The sequence below is a fragment of the Protopterus annectens genome, chromosome 2.part1 (genome assembly GCF_019279795.1).
Source record: "Protopterus annectens isolate FY-2018-M chromosome 2.part1, PAN1.0, whole genome shotgun sequence".
Taxonomy (NCBI): Eukaryota; Metazoa; Chordata; order Ceratodontiformes; family Protopteridae; genus Protopterus; species Protopterus annectens.
The window spans coordinates 72,899,689-72,922,042 of record NC_056729.1 but is presented as its reverse complement, the minus strand read 5'-3'; the positions used below and the strand labels follow the sequence as shown (position 1 = coordinate 72,922,042).

General features: G+C 40.1%; 1 protein-coding gene across 1 annotated transcript in view; it reads left to right on the top strand.

Annotated features, from left to right (window-relative positions):
* The window catches only part of ESYT2 (extended synaptotagmin 2), an 813,806-nt gene that overhangs the window by 660,421 nt on the left and 131,031 nt on the right, over window positions 1-22,354 (top strand). The window contains exon 15 of the mRNA XM_044063428.1: window positions 1,833-1,964. Coding sequence (XP_043919363.1) covers window positions 1,833-1,964 — 132 coding nt within the window. The remainder of the gene's footprint in view (window positions 1-1,832; window positions 1,965-22,354) is intronic.

Genomic DNA, 22,354 nt, shown 5'->3' with positions numbered 1-22,354 from the left:
ACACAACTGTGACACTTCATGTGCCTCTTTTTCACCTGAAATCGTACATTTTCACCACATCTGTCAACAGCAAACCATTCTTGCCCTCTTGTGTTGCAGTAGGGATTGGAGCAGACGCTTTTTAAATGTCCTCAGATGAAGTTCTGTAATTAATGGACAAAAGCGCGTACTAGTATTTGTGATTTTGATAACAGAAAGTCCTTGGTTGATGTTTTTAACGAGTGTGGAATTCCTAAAATAAATAAGAAGACTATTTTGCTGACTTTTACATTACGTGTGTGGTTCCAGTCCTTGTGGATCTTGTAACACTTGTATGTCCTTTATCAGACATTTTCATATTTCCCATGGGCCTTCTTCAGAAATGTTTAAGGTGTAGTACAGTTAAGATTTTGTGTGTGTGTGATTTTTTTTTTTTTAGAGTGTTAATACAGCTTCCACTACAAAGATGTCAGCCAGTAATAAGACTTGTAAAACAAAAACGGTTGTTTTGCACTAAACAAACAAAAACACTGTGTTACTGTGTACAGCAGCTGCCATAGTGAATATGATTGTCTTTTACTTTACTTTTCAGCTGTTCACGGCTCATTTGCTCAGAACTGAGTGACTGTTTTTGTATTCAGTAAGCAACACATGAATACACAGATTGGCTCTGAAAATATACTTTTTCTGAGTTTGTGCAACCACAGAGACAGTATATTTATAGTCTAGGGGGTGTGAGGGTGGCGCCCCCATGTCAGGTGGTACAGGGATCTTGCCTCCCAAAAAATTTTTTAAACTCCCTGGTAGATGTGAATATACTGTGACTTGAGTAACTGGCAGTGTGTTGATTAATAAGTGAAGCTGTGTTTTGGTTAATCATAAAAGTGAAGGTCTAGCGAAGTTCTGAAATGCAAGGAATATCCAGAACTGTTTTTTTTGGAGGGGTGTAAACATCAACCATTTTATAGATTCTCATGGCAGTTTTTATTTAGCCTCATCTTTTGCTGTAAGTATGTTGTCCTGTAAACAAACAGGAGGTCATATACCTTTTCCACAAAGCTTTGAAACCTTTTTGGCACCTTGTTATAAACATAGTCTGGTTTAGAAATCCATCAGTTTTCTAAACCAGTTGTCCTAGTGAGGGTTGCTATCATACCAATAATCCAATACTTCAAGAAAGTACAAAACTTGACTGACACAATCACTATTGTGTGTGATTAGCCTCTTGACAAATGTGTGATAAACACTGATTTCAGATTATCTGTGAGCATCACAGGTCTGTCACACTTTGAATGAGGTATCTGTTAATGTTCATCAGTGATGGCTTTGTAGGTGGCAGTATTGTATTTGAGCAACCCAGTTATTGAGCAGAGCATATTTATGCTGTCAGATCACAGGAACCCCAGGAAATGTTTTTTAGTATAACGGAGAAGCAGCAGGGCACTTTCCCAGTACTAGACATCCAGAGAAATAAGAGAAGATCCAGCCAAGGGAAGACATTTTTTAGTATTTTATGTTACTTTTGTTGTGGAAATAAAAGGCTTTTGGGTACTTGGGTATGCATGAAGTTCTGGTCAATAATTTGGACACCACTGAGGATGGGTGCGAACATTTGGCAGAACACTGTGGCTCCGCCTATTTTGCATACTGCCCAAAAAACATCCATGTTAATTTTGAATCTTGAATTAAATAAATGTGTTTGACTGAATTCCTTCTCGGACAAAGCGATTCCATTCTTCCACCACCTTTTCATTGAAGTAATACTTGGATGTTCTGATTTTTAAAGTTTTAATACATTTTCTTTTTTGTCGAGTATGCATTTGTGATTCTGATATCTTGTGTTTTGGTCACAGAAACCTAATAGCCTTCTCTGAGCATGGCTCAGACCCATATGTGCGACTGTATTTGTTGCCTGACAAACGAAGATCAGGGAGGCGGAAAACTCATGTGGTTAAGAAAACACTGAATCCTATATTTGATGAAACGTGAGTCAATACGTTATTTACTGAATGTTTTTACATTGTTTAACAGTTCATGCCATTAAAGCCCCAGTTTCTTTTCTCTAGGAATGTATTTAATACATTTACAAGGCATATATATTTAAAAAAAAAAAAAAACAAAGATACAATTATGTCATGTTCTCATTAAAATTGTAATGAACCGATTAAGTAGATTTTGCTAGCCAGTAGTCTTCTTTAAAATGTGTTTATTCATTTTAAAAGTATACTTTTACATGTGTGCGCATTCAGGTGTTTGCTAAGACTATGTTCTCATCCACTCTAGTTATGAGAACTGCATACAGTTATTATTCAGAATGTTCAGGATCTTCTTATATCAGAAATGCTGTTCTGTATAAAACATTTAGTTGTGGTATTTCTCAGTATCCTGATTAGATCCTATGGTAATGTCAGAGCTGCATGCATGATATAAGAATACAAAAAGTAAAATCTAGCAAAGCTAGAGTTTCTACTGTGCGATACCTTAAACCTCTTGAATCAGAGACAACATGGGATATATGTAAATTACCATTTAAGGATATCAGGTGTTAAATGCCATTTACTTGAAACACCTGATATCATTAAAGGGTAATTTACATATATCCCATGTTGCCTCTGATTCAAGAGGTTTAAGGTATCGCACAGTAGAAACTCTAGCTTTGCTAGATTTTTCTTTTTGTGTTCTTGACATAAGAATAGAGATCATTCACAAATTGACTGTAAGGAAGGCTGATGCTGAATTTATTTCTGAAAAATGTATAAACTGGTTAGTATGACTAGAACCATTTTGTGCTTCCCTTGACACTTTCTCTTTGTACAAGACTGTTTGAGAAGACATATTAGAGGCTTTATTATCTTTAAGTTTGTTCCCTTAAAACTTAGTAGAGAACAGGTAGGCTTCATCACAAACTGAAACCTCATTCTGCTACTGCCGTTTAAGCCAGGCTTGGAGAATATAGCTTTTACATAGTTATTTGTATATACCGACAACATGGAAGAAGATATTAAGCTTTATTACCACATAAAACATTTTTGCAGATACATTTCTCTATGTTGAAATTGGTTCACTTTTTAATTAAGCTAATTTCAAAAAGAGTCGATTATTATCATTGACAAAATATGCGTTTGTATTGCTGGCAAAATGATGCCCTTAAGATATCATGGGATGATCTCCATCAAGCATTTCAGTGATTCAGTGATGCGTGTGAAAAGACTAGAGTGAGAATGAACACCTCCAAAACTGAGACCATAGTACTCTGCCAGAAAGTAGTAGATTGCTCTCTTCAAATTGTGGAGTGGGCAGCTGCCCTTGGTGATACAGTTTAATTATCTCAGGGTCTTGTTTAAAAGTTATGACACAGCGAAGGAATGCTAAACCTGTTGGGCTGATGGCCACACACTATAGTTGATATTTAAGTGATCTCTGTAGTTGAAGTGGAAACTGAGCTCCCAGACAAAACACTGTTAAATGCCTATCCTCACATATGGAATTGAACTTTGAGTAGTGAATGAAGTTAAAAGATTGCAGACAGAAGCAGCAGAGATGAGGTTTCTCTTTAAAGTCAGTGGTGTCATTTTCACAATGGAATTAGAAGCTTAGTGAGGCAGGAGAGCCTGGAAGTGGAGACACACTTCCTTCAGATTAAAAAGAGCCAGCTGAGATGGTCTGGGCATCTTATAAAGATGCGCTTTGGATGACTTGGTTTAGAGATATTCCAAGCATAGGCCACTGGGAGAAGTTCCCAGGCAGACACAGGACACTCTGGATGATGGTATTGTATCTCTTAAGTGATCCGAATGTGATTAGCTTGAGTCAGTGCTTGGGGGGAAAAGTGTGGTCTGCCCTACTTAGCATGCTGTCTCCATGATCCAAATCAAGAAAAGTAGAAGGAAAACTGGAAGAGTGAAGAATGTGATGCATTTCTGAATTTTTTGTTTCAACTATTGAGATGAATACACAGGATCTCATTTGCAACAGATTCCATTAATTCATTAGCTGATTACATACTTGATCCAGTTGAAGGAGTCGGACCCTATCCTGACCCTTGTGTGTAAGTATATTTGTATGTGGCTCTATGATTGAATGCAGATTCCCACCATATCCCTTTGTGTACTTGCAAGCTTACACTCACCAGCTGCACACCCATATTAAACAGTGTTAAATAGTTCAGACAACCTAAATCTGAAGCAATTTATCATTTTTTTTTGTACCTCAGTTCTTTTCTAAAAACAAAAGATAGTGTACTTGCAGAGTTTGAGGTGAAGACTCAAAAAAACGCAGATGCCAAAGCTGTATTTTAATGCTAGAAATGTGCTGCATGTTATGGAATGGGAGAAGGGGAAGTATGACTAAGCCCAGCAAGTGGTGACCATTGCAAGTTATCCTGTTGCCATACTTACCAGTTCATGAATGAAGCTGTGATGTATAGTTATGGATATGTAAAAATGCTAGGTGACTTTAAACTGGAGACAGTGGTATTTTTTTTCTGGTGTGACCGATGAGCATTTTGATCCACTGTGCCTTGATCAGAATTATACTGTTGATAAACAGAGACTAAAGGAATCAAACCCAGGGCTACAGGACAAAGTTCATTAGCAACTTGTAGCCTTAATCCTACGTGCTAAGCTGCCACATTTTTATCATCTGCTTACAACACATGTATTCTACACAGATGGGGGGTCCTTCTTCACACCACAGAGAAAAAAAAATCATAATTCCTGTCACACCCTTACATTGTTTACTGATAGAAATTTTGTTAATATCACAGTAATTATTTATTACTTTGGTGAGCATCATTCATTGTGAAGAATTTTTTTAAAACCTTTATTAAGTTATCATTTAAGACACAGGCACACATACATTAACAGAAAAGAAAACAAATCATGTTGACATTTTTTTCCATTTACGTACATTATGCATCGTGTATCTTTTCTTTCTCTATAACTTTCATCGGTCCAATAGCATATAAATTGTTTAATCCATGCCTTTCCTTAAACCTCACTCCTCCTGATCATTATTCTGCATGTATTGTTCTCACAATTTCTATTCATTTTTTTGCAAATTTATCCTTCCTTTTTCCAAAGATCCCTGTTCCAGTTTTTTTTATTTCTTCTATAATATTCAGTATTTCAAATGCAATTGGTTTAGACTTTGATTTCCATTTTCTTGTAACGTGTTTTTTTTTTTTTTTGTTAGCAGCCAGCAGAAATAAAGTTAACTAGGCCATACTAGCCTATGGCAATTCAGATCCTGTGTCCCAGCTCAAAAGAACCACTTCCTTAGTTTAAGCTATTTGCTTACCCAGTATTTCTGGCAGAGTACTCTATAGGGAATTTTTTTTAAATCTTCTGACACATTACACTCCCAAAACATATGTTCCCAGTTATCTCTTTCTTCCCCAGCACACTTCAACATTTGCTGTCTACCTGGAGAAAAATTCCTTGATGCCTGCTTCGGGTATAAAAATACCTATGCAACCACTTCTAAGCAAAAATCCTAAACCTTCTGGATGTTGTGCATACTTGAGAGCCATATATATATCCTCCATTGTTCCCTTGCAAATTACTTTTCCAGTCTCTCTTCCCAGTCTGTTCTAACTTCCTCTGATTGATTTGTATTGTGTAGTATTTTATATGCCCTACTAATTATCCCCTTTTTAACAGCAGCTTCTGTTCTAGATTCAACTAAAAACAAACCAGAGCAGGTCTTAAACTCAGGATTTCCCTATCCCTTTTTCTTTGCCTGTACTCTGATATCAATCCTTGACCCGGTACAGAAGACTTGTCTCTAGCTTGCAGTCCAAATGTTTTCCCACTCTATTACCTTTCCTTCTCTAGTTATTTTTTCCAAGTACCTTGGTACCTTTGCCAGTTTTCTCCAGTAAATTCCAGCTACCTCTTGCCTATATTCTGTACCTGTACTTGCAGTCATCCCTATTGGCAAAAATCTCTTTTCTCTATTATGTTTTAGATGTTCATCGTGTTTCACTGTTGCAGTCATGACTGTAGGGTTCTCCCCTGCCGGCAGGCAGCCCTCGGTCGGCCAGAATCCCAAAGTCTGGGTCCGGCGTCAGCTGTTCATCCATGCTCCCTGACGTCAGAGCGCCAGGAGTATAAAGCTGACAGCCGACGCCATCTTCTCCAGTCTTTCTTGCCATGCGGTGATAGCAGTTCGCAATTGCTGGTCGGCTGACTCCTGACGAATTTTACTGATATACTTCGGTCCGAAGACTTTCTTCTCCACTCAAAGCTAAGTACCCCGTTGGGGAAACTTTTTTCTTGCTCCACTCCGATGTCAGAAAAATTTAATAATTGTATTTCATGTGGGAAGCAAATACCTCATAAGGATTTTCATTCTTACTGTATTCCTTGCTTGGGCCCTGTCCACGACGTAGCTAGTTGTCGGTTTTGTGCTAGATTCAATCAACGTACAATTAAGCGAAGGTATGATTTTGCTTTTCATTACTTCGGTAGGCGCTTTAACTACAAAATGTTGTCGGATACGGTCCCGGCTACCAGAGTTCACAGACGTCGCAAGGATAAAGACAGGCCTCCGAGGTCCAAATCTGATGATAGCGCACAAGTAGAGCCAGCTTCAGGTTTGGCCATCGTCAGCGAGGCACTTTTGCAGCCCCTGTCGTCGGCCATTTCAGAACTGACGGCCGAAACGGACTCTCATGAGGAGCCAACTAGGCCTTTAAATATTTCTGTTGCAGGACCTTCGGACAATGCTCCTTCGGATGGGTCCGGAGCCGCTGTGCAGGTACCGGCTTCCGGAGGGTTTTCAGGCCTACTCAGCTACTAATAAAGGCAAAGCCAAAGACAAAGGCAAAGACTCCTTCAAAATCAAAGACTTCTACACAGGCTTCTTCTGAACCGGCTCCCAAGTCACAGAAACAGTTACTCAAGATGGCGGAGGATTTACTTGCTATGATTAGGGGTTCTCATCCCCCTCCAGACAAAAGGCCAAGGCAGGATGTTTCTTATGATTCCTCTGATCAGGCTTCTGTTTCCTCAGTTTCTTCTTCTGATCAGGAATATTCTTTCCCTCCTTATGAGGATTCTGATGCTGAAGAATCCATTCCTACAGCTTCTCCCCCTGAGGATTTCTCTTTTGGGGAAACTTTGCATGAAATGAGGGAACATTTCCACTGGGAAGGACAGGAGTATTCGGAATCCAAGAAAAGGTTGAGGGAATTTCTTCTTCTTCTCCAGCATAGACCCCTGGCTATTCCTCCTGTTTTGGATATTGTGGATGATGCCTTTTCGGAGGCTAATTTAACCCCTGACTCTTTTCCTCCTGCTCCTGTGAAGCCTGATAGATATTACAGGGTTCCTGATTCCCATTAGTTTTTATACAAGAGCCCTTCTGCTGACCCTGAAACCATTTCTCAGGGTCCTAAGGGAGCTAAGGCCGCTTCTGCCAAAAATCCTACTCCTACTGAAAAGGATTCTAGATCCTTAGAAAGATGGGGCAAAAAGGTGTACACTTCTGCTACTTTGTCCATTAGGGCTTTAAATTGTCAGTTTCATATGTTTAAATACCAGCAATTTCTATTGTCTGTCTTAAAACAAAAGCTTACTTCCATTTCTGCCTGTGCAGATGATAAGGAATTACATGACTTATTGCATGCCACTGAACAGGTTGGGAAGCATGGTTTACACTGTGGATTTGATGCCTTGGAGGCTTCTTGTAGGGCTGCGGCCTCTGGCACAGTCATTAGGAGGCATGCATGGCTAAAGGAACAAAATTTACCTGAACAGGTAAAGTCAAAATTATTGAATGCTCCTGTTCAGCATAATGTTTTGTTTGGATCGAAAGCTGAAGAGGTGATTAAAAAGATGGAGGATAAGGCGAAATCCATGCAAACAGTTAAAGATTTCTTACAAGTACAGCCTCCTAGATTTAGCAGGAATTGGCCTTCCAAAAATTGGTCCTTTCCCACTTCAGACAGGCCTCAGAGGGGTAGATACAGACGTTCCAGAGGGAGGCCTCAATCACAAGCTGCTTATAGACCAAGACAGTGGACTGCTTCCACCCCTAGGGGAGGAGAGGACAGGTCACAATCTCAAAGGAAACAAACTCAATGACTCCCTCTGTGGGGCTACAGGAGGTTTTTCCCTGGAAGCCCCTGTCGGAGGAAAACTCTCTATTTTTTATCAAAATTGGACTCAAATAACCCAAGACAAATGAGTTTTGGATGTGGTTTTAAGAGGTTACAAATTCCATTTTCATACCTTGCCAAGGCCGAGCGGTTGGCCAGACCTTCCAAAACATCAATGGACGGAGGCCTTAAACCAGGTGGAAGCTCTTTTGGCTATGAATGCCATAGAACTGGTTCTTCTTTCAGAGATGGGACAAGGGTTTTATTCAAGGCTCTTTTTAGTCCCAAGGAAGCAAAACTCATGGAGACCCATTCTGGATCTGTCGGTCTTGAACACCTTTCTAGAAATACCAAAATTCAAGATGCTTACTCTACAGCAGCTACTTCCAATGCTGTCCAAAAATGCATGAATGGTAACTTTGGATTTAAAGGAGGCATATTTACACATTCCCATTAGGCAGGATCGCAGAAAATACCTCAGGTTCAAAGCCGGATCGAGGCACTTTCAATTTTCTGCCCTGCCCTTTGGATTATCTACTGCGCCCAGGGTCTTCACCAAATGCCTGGCTCCAGTAGTAGCTTATTGCAGACTCAAGGGAATTCAAATTTACTCTTATCTGGACAATTGTCTAATTCAGGCAGACAGCAAGGATGTTTTACTCCAGCATCTAGAATTTGTACAGAACCTCCTCAAATTCCTGGGATTCTCTGTAAACATAAAAAAAGTCAAATTTGATACCATCACAACAGATAACCTTTCTGGGTGCACTTCTAAACTCCACAACCCAGATGGCATTTCTGACATCCGAAACAGTTACAGCTGGCTTCAACTTTCAGAACCTTGGCAACTTTAACTCGTCTATCTGCAAGGAAATTCCTGCAGGCTTTGGGTTACATGGCCTCCTGCATCCTTCTCGTACCATATGCAAGACTACACATGAGGAAAATACAGTGGTACCTAAAAAGTGTATGGTCTCAGCATTGCCACAGTTTAGACATACTGATCTCCGTTCTTCCTTGCCTTCAAAAGGAATTTCTTTGGTGGTCCAGGGCATGTGTTCTAAACAAAGGGAAGCCCTTCCGTCTGCCTCCTGCTACTCAGATTCTAACCACGGATGCCTCAGATTATGCTTGGGGAGCCCATTTTCAGGGCAGTTGTTTGCAGGGCCTTTGGACAAAGGATCAGAAGCACCTGCATATCAATTTAAAGGAAATGTTAGCCGTTCAGAAAGCTCTATTGGCCTTCAGGAATCTTTTACAACCAGGACAACTGTTAATACGGACAGACAACACCACAGTTATGTGGTACATAAACAAGCAAGGGGGATCTCATTCCTACCCCCTTTGCAGACTAGCCATGGATCTATGGGACACAGCTCTATCTTGCAATCTGGATCTTCAAGCTCAGTTTCTACCAGGGAAACAAAACTTCCTGACAGACAGTCTGAGCAGACATCTTTCGGATCCACACGAGTGGATGCTGGACACCAAAATATTCAGGATGATAACAGCAGCCTGGGGATGTCCTCACATAGACCTCTTTGCATCCCATCTCAATCATCAGCTACAGACTTTTTGCACCAGGATTTTCCACACACAAGCTTGGAGAGTGGACGCCTTGTCATTCAGTTGGAGGAACCTCTCGGGATAGGCCTTTCCGCCTCTCCCTCTTCTTCCACGGGTTTTATTGAAGATAAAACAGGACAAGCCCAAGATGATCATCTTGCTGGCTCCAAATTGGCCTCGGCAGTTTTGGTATCCAACTCTAAAAAACCTATGCCTGGAGCCCCCTTGGGTTTTACCTCAGTCTCCGAACCTTCTGTCCCAACATCGGGGTCAGGTTCTACACTCTCATGTCAGAACTCTCAGCCTGACGGCCTGGTTAATCCAGGGCCTTTGATTTCTTCTTTACTGCCCAAGCAGGTTATGGATGTCATTTTAGAAGCCAGACGTCCTAGCACTAGAAAATCTTATGCAGGAAAATGGAAAAGATTTTGTTCCTGGATGCAGGCTCAGGATTCTGATCCTCTTCTTCCTAACATTACTTTAATTTTACTTTACCTGACAGATCTCTTACATAAGGTTCTCACTTTCTCTTCCATTAAGATACATGCCTCTGCTATTTCTGCTCATTATAATACAGACCCTCCCATCTTTTCCCACCAGCTCATGAGACAGTTTCTCAGAGGAGCTAAGAACTTAAGATCTCCTAGATCTCCTCCCATTCCTGCTTGGGATCTCAACTATGTTTTGGAAAAACTAACCTTGCCTCCTTTTGAGCCTGCTGCCTCTTCTGACATCAAGTTTTTATCCTGGAAGACAGCTATTCTGTTAGCTCTAACCTCTGCCAGGAGAGTTTCAGAGTTACAAGCTCTTATGGCTGTGGAACCTTATATTATTTTTCATCAAGACAGGGTATCTTTGAGGACTAATCCTACCTTCATGCCAAAGGTGGTTTCCAAAAGTGGCTTTAAATCAAACTATCCACTTGCCAACCTTTTTCCCCACTCCTCAAAATAAAGGGGAAAGGATCTTACATTCTTTGGATGTACACAGACAACTACGTTTTTACCTGAACAGAACCAAGGACATCAGAAAATTAGAACAATTGTTTGTTTCTTATGCTTCAAGTTCCCAAGGTAAAGCCATTTCAAAACAGACCATTTCTAAATGGATTGCTCATGGAATCAGATTTTGTTATTCACACCATGGAAAGCAAATCCCAGGAAGTATACGGACTCATTCCACCAGAGCTGCTGCCACTTCTGCGGCCTTCCTCAGGGGAGTTCCTACTAAAGACATTTTGGAAGCTGCAGCTTGGAGTTCAGTGCATACTTTTTCTAAGCACTACAATCTACCTCTCTACTCTAAGTCTAGGGCGGGCTTTGCCTCTGCAGTCTTGCAGGGCCTTTTAGCCGCCCCTTCTTCTTTATGACCACCTCCCTTTCTTTCAACTTTGGGATTCTACCCTACAGTCATGACTGCAACAGTGAAACACGATGAACATAGTACAGTTGTGTACACCTACCATAAATGTAGATGTTCGAGTGTCTTCACTGTTGCAGTCGGGGTTTCCCTCCCTCCTGTCCCCTCTTATTTTTACTTTTGTGTATTTCTTTTTCCCACCATTCTTCTGAGGTGTATTTGCAATGGTTATGGGACCTTTTTCATTTTGGGACTCCTGACATCTGGGGCAAGAAAAACTGGAGAAGATGGCGTCGGCTGTCAGCTTTATACTCCTGGCGCTGTGACGTCAGGGAGCATGGTTGAACAGCCGACGCTGGACCCAAACTTTGGGATTCTGGCCGACCGAGGGCTGCCTGCCGGCAGGGGAGAACCCTACAGTCATGACTACAACAGTGAAGACACTCAAACATCTACATTTATGGTAGGTGTACACAACTGTACTTTCTTAGAATACATTTTGCTGTTTAATGAATTTATGATGTATGGTTGTTGTTATTCTCCTTAAGGATCTGCATTCAAAATCCCACACTTTCTCTATTTCTTGAACTTAAAAAATGACCATTGTGCCAGGAACCTTAAACTCTAAGCAAAAGAACACTTTATTACACTAAATAACATGATTAAGTGCTTTCTTCTCACATTTAGGACATCATCAGAACCATGAAAAAATCCTATTACAGAACTTTTATTTATTTATTTTGGGTGGGGGGGCACAGATACAGTGAAACATAATATTAATAGACAGGTATGACCAGAGAATACATTGCTGAATAATAAAACATAAATGCAAAACAGTAAGAACTATTTACAAATATGCCAAAATTCCATCACTGATTATATATACCAACTTCAAGCTAGAATATGTTCAAAAAGGGATTTCCAAAATTCTGTAAAGTGTGTGGAATTTCTGAGTGTAGGTTAAATATTTGTGAGCTAGTAGGTGTTTGGTAGCTAATTGTTTGAAATCCCCTCCCATGTGAGTGATGCTCTATCCTTCCAGTGTAATGTAGTATTTAAGTAAAGAAACTAGTGCTATTAATATTCATGTTTGTAGTTTAGTCAGGCCTGTGGGTATGATATGTAGGAGAGCTAGTTTCCAAGGTAAGGTGGACTTTTCATAGCTCATTTTTTCTAGTTGGACTCTGAGCACCATAGCTTGTAGGTGAACTTGCAGCTCCAGAAGATGTGGAGTAGATCAGCCTTGTGATTATCACAATAAGAACAGAATGGAGAGGTGGTTGGGTATATTTCATTTATAATGATTGGAGTGAGATAGGTGTTATGAAGTATCATGATCTGTGTATATTTAAGTTTTTTAAGGGGAATAAGTTTGAAGGTTAGCTGGATCACTTGAGATATTTGTTATTATAACATGACCCCCCCAAAACGTGCACGCTGATTGGCCAGCGTGCACATTGTAAATCGAGTTATACTAATGGAAAAAGGTCCGGTCGCCCGGACTTTTTTCCATTAGTATAACTCTACTGTCTCGCTATGTTAAATGGGTTTAACATAGCGAGACAGCTTTAAAATAAGCAACGGAGATCTCCGTTGCTTATTTTAAAGCTGTCTCGCTATGCTAAACCCATTTAACATAGCGAGACAGTTTTTTTAAAAAAAAGCAACGGAGAAAGCAAGATCTCCATTGCTTTTTACTGTTTTGCTATGTTAAATGGGTTTAACATAGCGAGACAGTTTTAAAAAAAGCAACGCACATCTCTGTTGCTTATTTTAATTGTCTCGCCATGTTAAACCCATTTAACATAGCTAAAACAGTAAAAAAAGCAACGGAGATCTTGCTTTCTCCATTGCTTTTGCACAGCTCTGATGTACTGCGCAGGCGCAGTACATCAGAACTGCCGGATGCCAGACATCTGCGGAAGGGCAGTAAACAGGCATTATACTATGCCATTATTTAAGAAAAGTAATAGTTTCTTTTCTTAAGTAATGTCATGGTATAATAGCAATAACCCACTTCTGGGTGTGGGTAATGCTGTATTTACCACGGTTGGCTTTGTTTGGTCCCTCGGGCTTCGCCCTCGGGACCAAACCACGCCAACCGTGGGTAAATCCAGCATTACCCACACCCAGGCGTGGGTTATTGCTATAGTAATTGAAGGATCAATTTCCTTCCAGTAACTAGAATAAATAACTTATTTTTGCATTTTGATTGATATAATAAGTTTGTAGGAGTTAGATAGCATTTTTGTGTTTGAGGATAGGAGGTTCCATATGGTTTTACAGGTTTGAATGTCATTTGTATTGATATCAGGATTGTCTATGATGTATCGGCTAAGGTCTCGCATTTGCCTTAAAATGATTGTGTAGCTATCCTGGGTGTGTCCTTTTCATTCATTTTAAAAGTTCAGTAACACAATTAAAGCTCCCTATTACTGACGTTTTAAAATGAATGAAAAGGACACACCCCAGATAGCAACCAATCCAATGTAAAGATTGCTAACAACATGAAAATAATTAAAGGAACAGCCTTGAAAAAGCATACGAAGCACAAAATGTATACAGGCTGTACTCTGTGCATGCAGATTAAAAACATAAAGGGAAAATACAACAAGTGTAGACCAAGTGTGTACTTTAAAGCACCAACAGTCACAATTTGCTAGCCCTTCATTTAAGTTCACTGGAAATAGAAATATTGTCATTAAGGCCAGGAAAATTGTCTGCCTCTAGCTTAAATTGCCAAAACATTTCACAGTGTAAAAGTTTATTTTGCCAGTCAACCGTAAATGCAGTTACTTGCACCTGTTCCAACACAAAAAACAGAAACTTGTTCAGTAATATCCTGACACACTGGTCATTTTTTATTTTATTTTTTTACCTCCAGATCTTACTTGGTTTTCTTGTTTGTTTTTCTTGAACTTCTCGTCCCTGCTTCATCATCATTCCTCTCTACTTTGAGTTATAACCTTCTGATTGTTATGCATATGAGCCTTAACTGTGCAGCTGTAAAATATCCCTTCAAATCAGGTAATCCTAAACCACCATGTTCTTTTGGAAGGATCAATTAATCCCACATAAGACTTGCCCTAATCCCCTCCCAAGTAAATTCCTTCAAATCTTTATTATTTTCCATGAATTCTCTGGTTGCTGAAAATATGCCTGACCTGTGTATAAAACTAGAAGAACTAAAAACATTTTCAGTGCTTATATTTGACTATCCATATCCATAAACAGGTGCTTCCATTTTCTCAGTTTTTGTATTATCTTTTGTTTAGTCACTTCCCACATATCCGTAGCTGCCATAATGGATGCCTTTTGAATCTGTATTCTGAAATATTTATATCCTCATAAAAATGAGTATTGCGGAACCAGTTAATGTGTGGGTGCATAATTTACGGTTATAGCCTTTTTTCTATCTTCATAAATTTTATATCCTGAAAAGACTTGAAACTGTCTCAAAATATTCCACAACACTGAGATATCCTTTTCTGGATTTATCAGGTAGAAAATATCATGTACAAGTAAAGCCAGCTTTTCTTAACAACCATACCAATTATATCCTTGAATTTGAGTGTGATTTTTTTTGTCAGTGGATATCTGTATTTTTTTCTCTTTATACATTCTGAGAGTATATTTTCAGGTTGTGTTCTGAGAGTCAAACTGTGCCTCCATCCTTATGGCAGTGTTGAGATTAATTAATCTCAACACCTCCATACTTATGGTGGTGTTGAAATTAATCATCTTGGAGTTGGCCGTAATCATTATTGTTCTGGCCAGGGTGATAGGTTCTGGCTGTATCAGAATGGAGCTGAAGGGTGGGACAACTTTACAGTAGGTGCCATAGTCTTTAGTAATATCCACACAACAAATCCTATAAATTGAGATGCCTGCACATGTCCAGAGTTCATTGCTTGCAGAGTAAGCACTCTTCAGTGCATGAGTGTACCCTTCCAGAGTTCTGACAGCTGACAGTCATCCTGTCATGTTATCATCATCATAGATGGAGCATCCCCATCTTACTTAAAAAAAAAAAAAAAAAAAACGTCCAAATCCAAGCATTTTGACTTAGCTGAAGAGGTCCACACATGGATGATGAAGAAGGATCAGTTTCTTTTGACACTCACTAAGAAACCCAGATTCTGGGGCATTCCATGATAATGGCAGGATTAAAGAGGGTGGTCCACAGACCCTATCCTGTCAGTCCAAAGAAGGTCATAAGACACATATAACTCCATTCCCTAGATGTCTTCAGTGGTCCCAACCCTGTTGGATATTCTTAAGGATACCACCTAGGTTGCATGTGATAATCCTGATACAGTAGTTCTGTGTCTTGGAAGGCATATAACATTTTTAATTCCCCCAGAGACTGATCAGTCTTTATGGAGACTCCAAGATCCAGGCCACATTATCAGTGCAATGGAAATGAGCTCGCACACTACAAAGCTCTACCATCTGTCTATCCAATAAGAATTGTCAAGCGTAACCTAGTTGAATCATTTAGTTTATTATTAGTGGAATCTAACAGATCAGATGATCCATATCACCAAAGACATGGCAGACAGGAATGAGGCATTGTAGTGGGAGGTTGGCATAATGGTTAAGGTGTTTACCTTACAGACACGAGGTGTAGGGTTTGATTCTCAAACTGCATAATTGGCTAGGCTTAGAATGGCCTTCAACGGCAGTTAGCATACTACTAACCTGTGAACCTATGACAAAGAAAAGATTAGTCCCTGGCTACCTCATCTTCCAAACTGACATACCACATCATGTGTTTCACTTTATTTTTTATTTTCCTTTTGTGTACTGGGTTTGTCCAAATGGATTTAGTCTTAAAAAACAAATTTTAGGAGATGCCTGAGGAGTAAAGTGCCAACATATTACAAACATTTTTAAACAAACATTTAGTAATATACATTAACAAACATTAAATAATATCCATTAACAGTTACTTATATTTTTAATTAGATTACATCCATATGAAAGTAGAGAATTATTAAAGTATAAAAGATAGTAATGCATTAGTAGATTTTGAATATTTAGCATTTGAAGAGATGTACTAGTAGGCTTGCCAAACAAGATAATAGATCATGTGATTATTGCTTAGAAATTTAAAGAAATGAAGGTGGGGGAAGGAAAGGAACTAGGTAGGGCAGGAATACTACTAATTAAGAGGTGGGGTATAAAACAGGTTTAGAGACAATTGTATATGAGGGTAACACAAGGTTTGTCTTAGAAGCATAGAGGTGGGGTGAGCAGTGTCACAAAGTAAAGTATATGTCTTGGAGATGCTGATAAAACTATTCAGGTATTGCTAGCATCTGGTTGTGGGGTACAGGATTCTAAATGAAGAGAAATGGTCATCTGTAATACAGCTAGAGATGCAGCTACTGGCATCTTGATGCTTTTCTGAGGCCCACTTACGTCACAGATGTAATGGTGGTCTTTATGGATTCCCCATTTACAGGTCCACTTCTGTTTGACAAACAAGTTAACATGTGATTAAAAAAATTGAGCGATAAGACAAGACCCTCAAAGCTGTGGGAGGAAAGCTTCAGTCTCAATAAGCAGTGTTTTTATGAATGTAGAACTACCAGGTTCTGGTTTGATTCTGGTGTAGGTTGCAGCAACCCTGCTAAAATAAGTGTGAAGAGGTCAAGGTTAGAACTCCTTTGGCAACTTCAGCAGTTGCAACCCCTCAACCCCCACATAATTTACACGAGAGGAGTCCCTGCCACATGTGCCACTCCATCAAAAAGTTCTGGTAAGGCAGGGGATCAGAATTCTCCTAAGGAAAAGAGACATCCAGGAAGTCCTACCAGACCACAGAGGTCAGGACTATTACTTTTTTTTTTTTTTTGTGAACTACAATCTTGAGTGTTTCAGGCCTATTGTAGATATCAGCAGCTTAAACACATTAAAAGTAAAGAAAAATGTATACATGGTTTTAGAGCAAATGATCTTTCCATGCCATCAAGAGGAAACATTGTGCTGTTTAAACCTTCAAGATGTCTTTATTCCAGATAAAAATTGTAAAGGTGTCAAGAGGGTTCCAGTCCATTTGATTTTGAAGCAAGCTGGTATAATTTCTATTCATCAGAATCACACCAGCTTCCAGAGAATATATGGAAGTAGTAGCAAATTCAAGGAACCATTGCATTTCTTTTTCTGGACCATGATCTGTTGGCTGCACATTCCAGAGAATTATTAACAGAGCAAGTGGTGTCTTTGACAAGATTGTTCCATCAACAGGGCATTGCAATAAACACAGCAAATTTACCCCTGCCCAGTGTATAACCTTACTGAATTGCATTTTGGATCCCAGACAATGGAGCAATGTCTTTATATCTAAACAAATTACTGAGCCTGCTGGTAGGGCTGTCAGAAATACTTATAGGGAAGGTTGGCACATTGGACAATATGCTCAGTTTTGTGTTGTACAGCAGCCTCCATGTCTTTGATTCCCCATGCATGGCTGTACTTAAGTCCACTGCACTGCACCTCTCAGACTTCACTGGCATGAATGTGAGCAGCCCCTTTCACGGGGGTTATCTTAATATGGTGGTGCATACAGCACCATCAGTGGTTTCTCCACTGCTCCAGCCCTAGAGATAGGTAAGCCATTTCACAGTCATCAACCTACCTGTGCCATGGCTTAGGGTGTACATTTCCAGGGCAAGATTGCACAAGGCTTTGGTTCCCTCAAACAGTTGCAATTGCATGTCACTGTTTTGGAGCTCATGGCAGTTCTTTTGGCACTCAGGTCTTTCAAAATGTCACTATCCAAGGGTCTCTTAGCAATCCATAAAAGGTATCCGAAAGGGCAAGGAAGAACCTTTTCATTTGCTATGTGTAGGGAGGCTATCAGTATGTGGGACTGGGCCTTGGATCATGACCTGTTCCTAGTTGTAGATCACATTCTAGGAGAATCCATTGTGCTGTTAGACCAACTCATCAGGCTCTTCATTCTGCCTCATAATTGTTCACTGAATCAAATGATAGCAGACAAAATGTTTTGAAGATGGGGCCATCCTGTTGTAGAAATTATTTTCTAAAAGCACAAAGTGACAGAACATCTCACTACTACTACTACTGGATCCCAATACCCTAGTCAGAGGTCCCATGACTTAAATAGGCTCAGACAGTCTACTTTATGCCTCATCTCTTTACTTGTCATCCTCAGAGTGATTCAGAAACCCAAACTACATTGAGCCAGAGTGATAGTTTAGTGCCTGCACCAAACTAGCCAACATCCGTCTGATTCCTGATGCTGGAGCTATTCATTCTGGTGGATCTACATAGGCTAATTCCATTCAGAGGTTTGATCTCTCTCATCAGAGCTTGTTCGTCTAGACATCCGTCCCCTCAAACTCTCACTGTAGCTTCTCTAGTTCTAAATATAGTAAACAATCCAGACTTCACTGATTAAGGTTAGGAAGTATTGTCAGACTCCCAGAAACTGTCCTTGTAGAAAATTTACAAAAATAAGTGGAAGAGGTTCATTCACTGGGAAGCAGAGGGAAATGCAAGCACAGCAAGTCCCAACTCAACATGTGCTTAGGCATGAAGCAGCTTTGTTTGACCAAGGCCTCAGCTGTTCATCTTTAAAGGCCAGTGTGACAGTTGCATCAGGCCAGAGTATTTCCTTCCTTTGCTGCCGCCAGAGCAAGCAAAACCTTCCTAAAGGTCAGGTTTTACTTCTAACCACAGATCGGAGATCTGGTGCCTCAGTGGGGACATTAATTCCTTTTAGAGAAGTTAATTAAGGCTCCCTTTGAGCCTGGTGCTACTTTAGATCTCAAGTTTTTGTTTGAAAGCCTTGTTTCATGTCACAGTTATTTTATTCAGGAAAGCATTTCAGTCTGTTGACCCCCCCCCCCCGATACTTAATGTATTATTGAGTTATACTTCATAGTAATTCTTCCTTCATGTCCATAGTAGCTATGGAAACCAACATGAACCAGATGATTCATATTCACATATTTTTTCAGAACTGTCAGAACAAAAGAGAGTCCCTGCTGCACTGTGTAGATGTGCACTGGATGCTAAGATTCTATACTAGTGGAACCAAAGAATTCAGGAGGTTAGAATGACTGTTTGTCTCTCTTGCACCACAGACCCTAGGCATGCAGAAGTCCAGAAGTGTTCTTTCCTATTAGGTCTTTGACAGTCTTAAGTTTTGCTACTTGTACGTGAGGTAGGGACTTCTGGCAGCCTAGAAGGTTCATTCTACAAGGGGAGTGGCCGTGTCAACCACCTTTGTTAGGTATGCATTAGTAGGTGACATCTACATAACAACGTTGTGGACTGAATACATATGCCAAACATCACTTCTTGGACATAGTACTCCTTTGGGATACATTTTTAAAGGTATGGTCTCCTAATGAAGCCACACAGCAACACTGCTAGAGCTCAGTTCTACACATTACCATGGATGGATCACTTATCAAATATGAAAGCTATGACTTACCATAACACTGGATTAGTAAGAAGTAAGCCATCCTCAGTAATGCATCTCTCTGCTAGGGCCCAGGGGCATTTTGCTAGTTCTGTGTTCCCTTACACAAGGCATGTACTGGCCAACAGTCCTACAATATAGAATCTCATCTTCTATGTGAAGTTCATCTTGTTTCCATATTCATTAAAGTTATGTATGTAGTGCAACAACAAAGAACTGGAGAGCTGGAAGCAGAGCAGTAAATGTGGGTGTGTGGCAGTAAAAGAATCTGAGGAAGATTCAGGTGTCATGCAGTCCTAGTGCATGTGGCACACAGTACTATATGTTAAAAAAGGCCCCATTTCTTACTGGCATATTTATTTATTTATTTATTTTTTGCTTTTTTTCTACCAGGAAGGTTGAAGTGAGCATAAAACCCCTGAACAGCTGAGGCCCAGAGAAAAAGGCGTCAGAAAATGTGAAACAGTACATGTCATCATTGTGCCAAAAATGTTATAAATATCATAGTATCATAAAGCACCCAAGAATGTAATAATGTACAAGTATAACATAATTATTTAAAGCAGAAAATATAGACATTGATATGACCCCAGGAAAAATGCACTTTTGTGCAAGTATAAACAAGATGATGTGGTACTTCAGTTGCATTTGGCAAGTACAATTTATATAACGCAGAAGTGAGATCATGTATACTTTTTGATGTACTCATGAGGTAGTAATGACATAAGTGAAGCTGATGTGTGATGACCAGTACAGCGAATATAAAAAGTGCACACACCCCTGTTAAAATGCCAGGTTTTTGTGATATCAAAAAATGAGAGTACAATAAATCATTTCAAAAGTTTTCCCATATTTAATGTGACCTATAACCTGTACAATTGAATTGAAAAACAAATCTGTTAGGGGGAAAAAATATAAAAAATAAAAAATGTACAATAAGCTGGTTGCGTAAGTGTGCACACCCTCAAACTAATAATTTGTTGAAGCACCTTTTTCATTTAATTGCAGCATTCAGTCTTCTTGGATAGCAGTCTGTCAGCATGGCACATCTTGACTTGGCAATATTTGCCCACTCTTCCTTGCAAAAGCGCTCCAAATCTATCAGATTGTGAGGGCATCTCTTGTGCACAGCCCTCTTCAGGTCACCCTGCAGATTTTCTATTGGATTTAGGTCTGGGCTCTGGCTGGGCCATTCCAGAACTTAAATTTTCCTCTGATGAAGCCATTCTTTTGTTGATATGAATGCATGCTTGGGGTCATTGTCATGCTGAAAGGTGAAATTCCTCTTCATCTTCAGCTTTCTAACAGACGCTTGAAGGTTTTGGGCCAAAAGTGACTGGTATTTGGAACTGTTCATAATTCCCTCCACATTGACTAAAGCCCCAGTTCCAGCTGAAGAAAAGCAACCCTAAAGCATGATACTGCCACGACCATGCTTTACCATAGGGATGGTGTTCTTTTGGTGACGTGAAGTGTTTTTGCGCCAAACATACATTTTGGAATTGTGGCCAAAAAGTTCGACCTTGGTCTCATCAGACCATAACACATTTTCCCACATGCTTTTTGGAGACTTGATGTATTGTTTTGCAAATTTTAGCCAGGCCTGGATGTTTTTCTGTGTAAGAAAAGGCTTCCATCTTGCAACCCTTTCCCATAGTCCAGGCATATGGAGAATGCGGGAGACTGTTGTCACATGTAATACACAGCCAGTCCTTGCCAGAAATTCCTGCAGCTCCTTCAGTGTTGCTGTAGGTCTGTTGGCAGCCTCCATGACCACTTTTGTCTTGTCTTTTCATCAATTTTCGAGGGACATCCAGTTGTTTGCAGCATCAGTGTTTTCCCATAGTTTCTCCACTTTTTGATGGCTGTCTTCAATGTGTTCCATGGTATATCCAATGCTTGTGGAAATTTTTTTGTACCCTTCTCCTGACTGATACCTTTCAACAATGAGATCCCTTAGATGCTTTGTAAGCTCTCTGCGAACCATGGCTTTTGCTGTAGCAGGCAACTGAGTAAATGTCAGGAAAATCCTATTAGGACTGAACTTTATTTGAGATTAATTAGAGTCTCTTTAATTGATGGCAGGTGTGTACCCATGAAGACTGAATGCTGTAATTAAATCAAAAGGTGCTTCAACAAAGTATTAGTTTAAGGGTGTGCACACACAACAAAGTATTAGTTTAAGGGTGTGCACACTTACGCAACCAGTATTGGATTATGAATTTCTTTTGACAGAACATCCCTTTTTGGCCGTAAAGTTAGAGACCCTTGCCAGATGTAAGAAGGAAGGTAAGACCCTATCTGCCTTGTGCATACATTTTTCCACTCTTCAATGGCCCTATTCCAGGAATCAGAGGAGTGGGAAACTATGGTCCAAAACATCCCGAGGGCCTTTCCAAGACTCACTTGGCAGCGACTCTCCCTGAGGCAGAGGGGGGGGGGGGAGTTACAATAGAAGACGCCATGCTAGAGGCAGAGGTGGCTTGCATAATCATGGTTCCAGGGATTCCTTTCCTGGTAACTCCTACCAGCACTCCTGAACAGAGGCCGATTGCCATCTTCTGGAGGTAGTTGGGGGGCGCTTATCCCTCCACCTCCCTGCCTGGCTTCACATAACACCAGACAATTGCCCTTTCGTCTCACCACAGCCCCCAAGGTGTTCACCAAATGCATGGCAGTGGTAGCAGCCTACTTCAGACTGCAAGGATTCCAGGAGTTTCCATATCTACACGACATGCTCATTACTGCAACCACCAGGCATGGGACTATGTCCTTCAAGCATTCTTGTTACTGGGAATCATAGTAAACTACGAAAAATCTCATGCAGAACCAACTCAACATTTAGAGTTCATTGGAGCAGTATTAGACACAAACACTAGCATTGCTTCTCT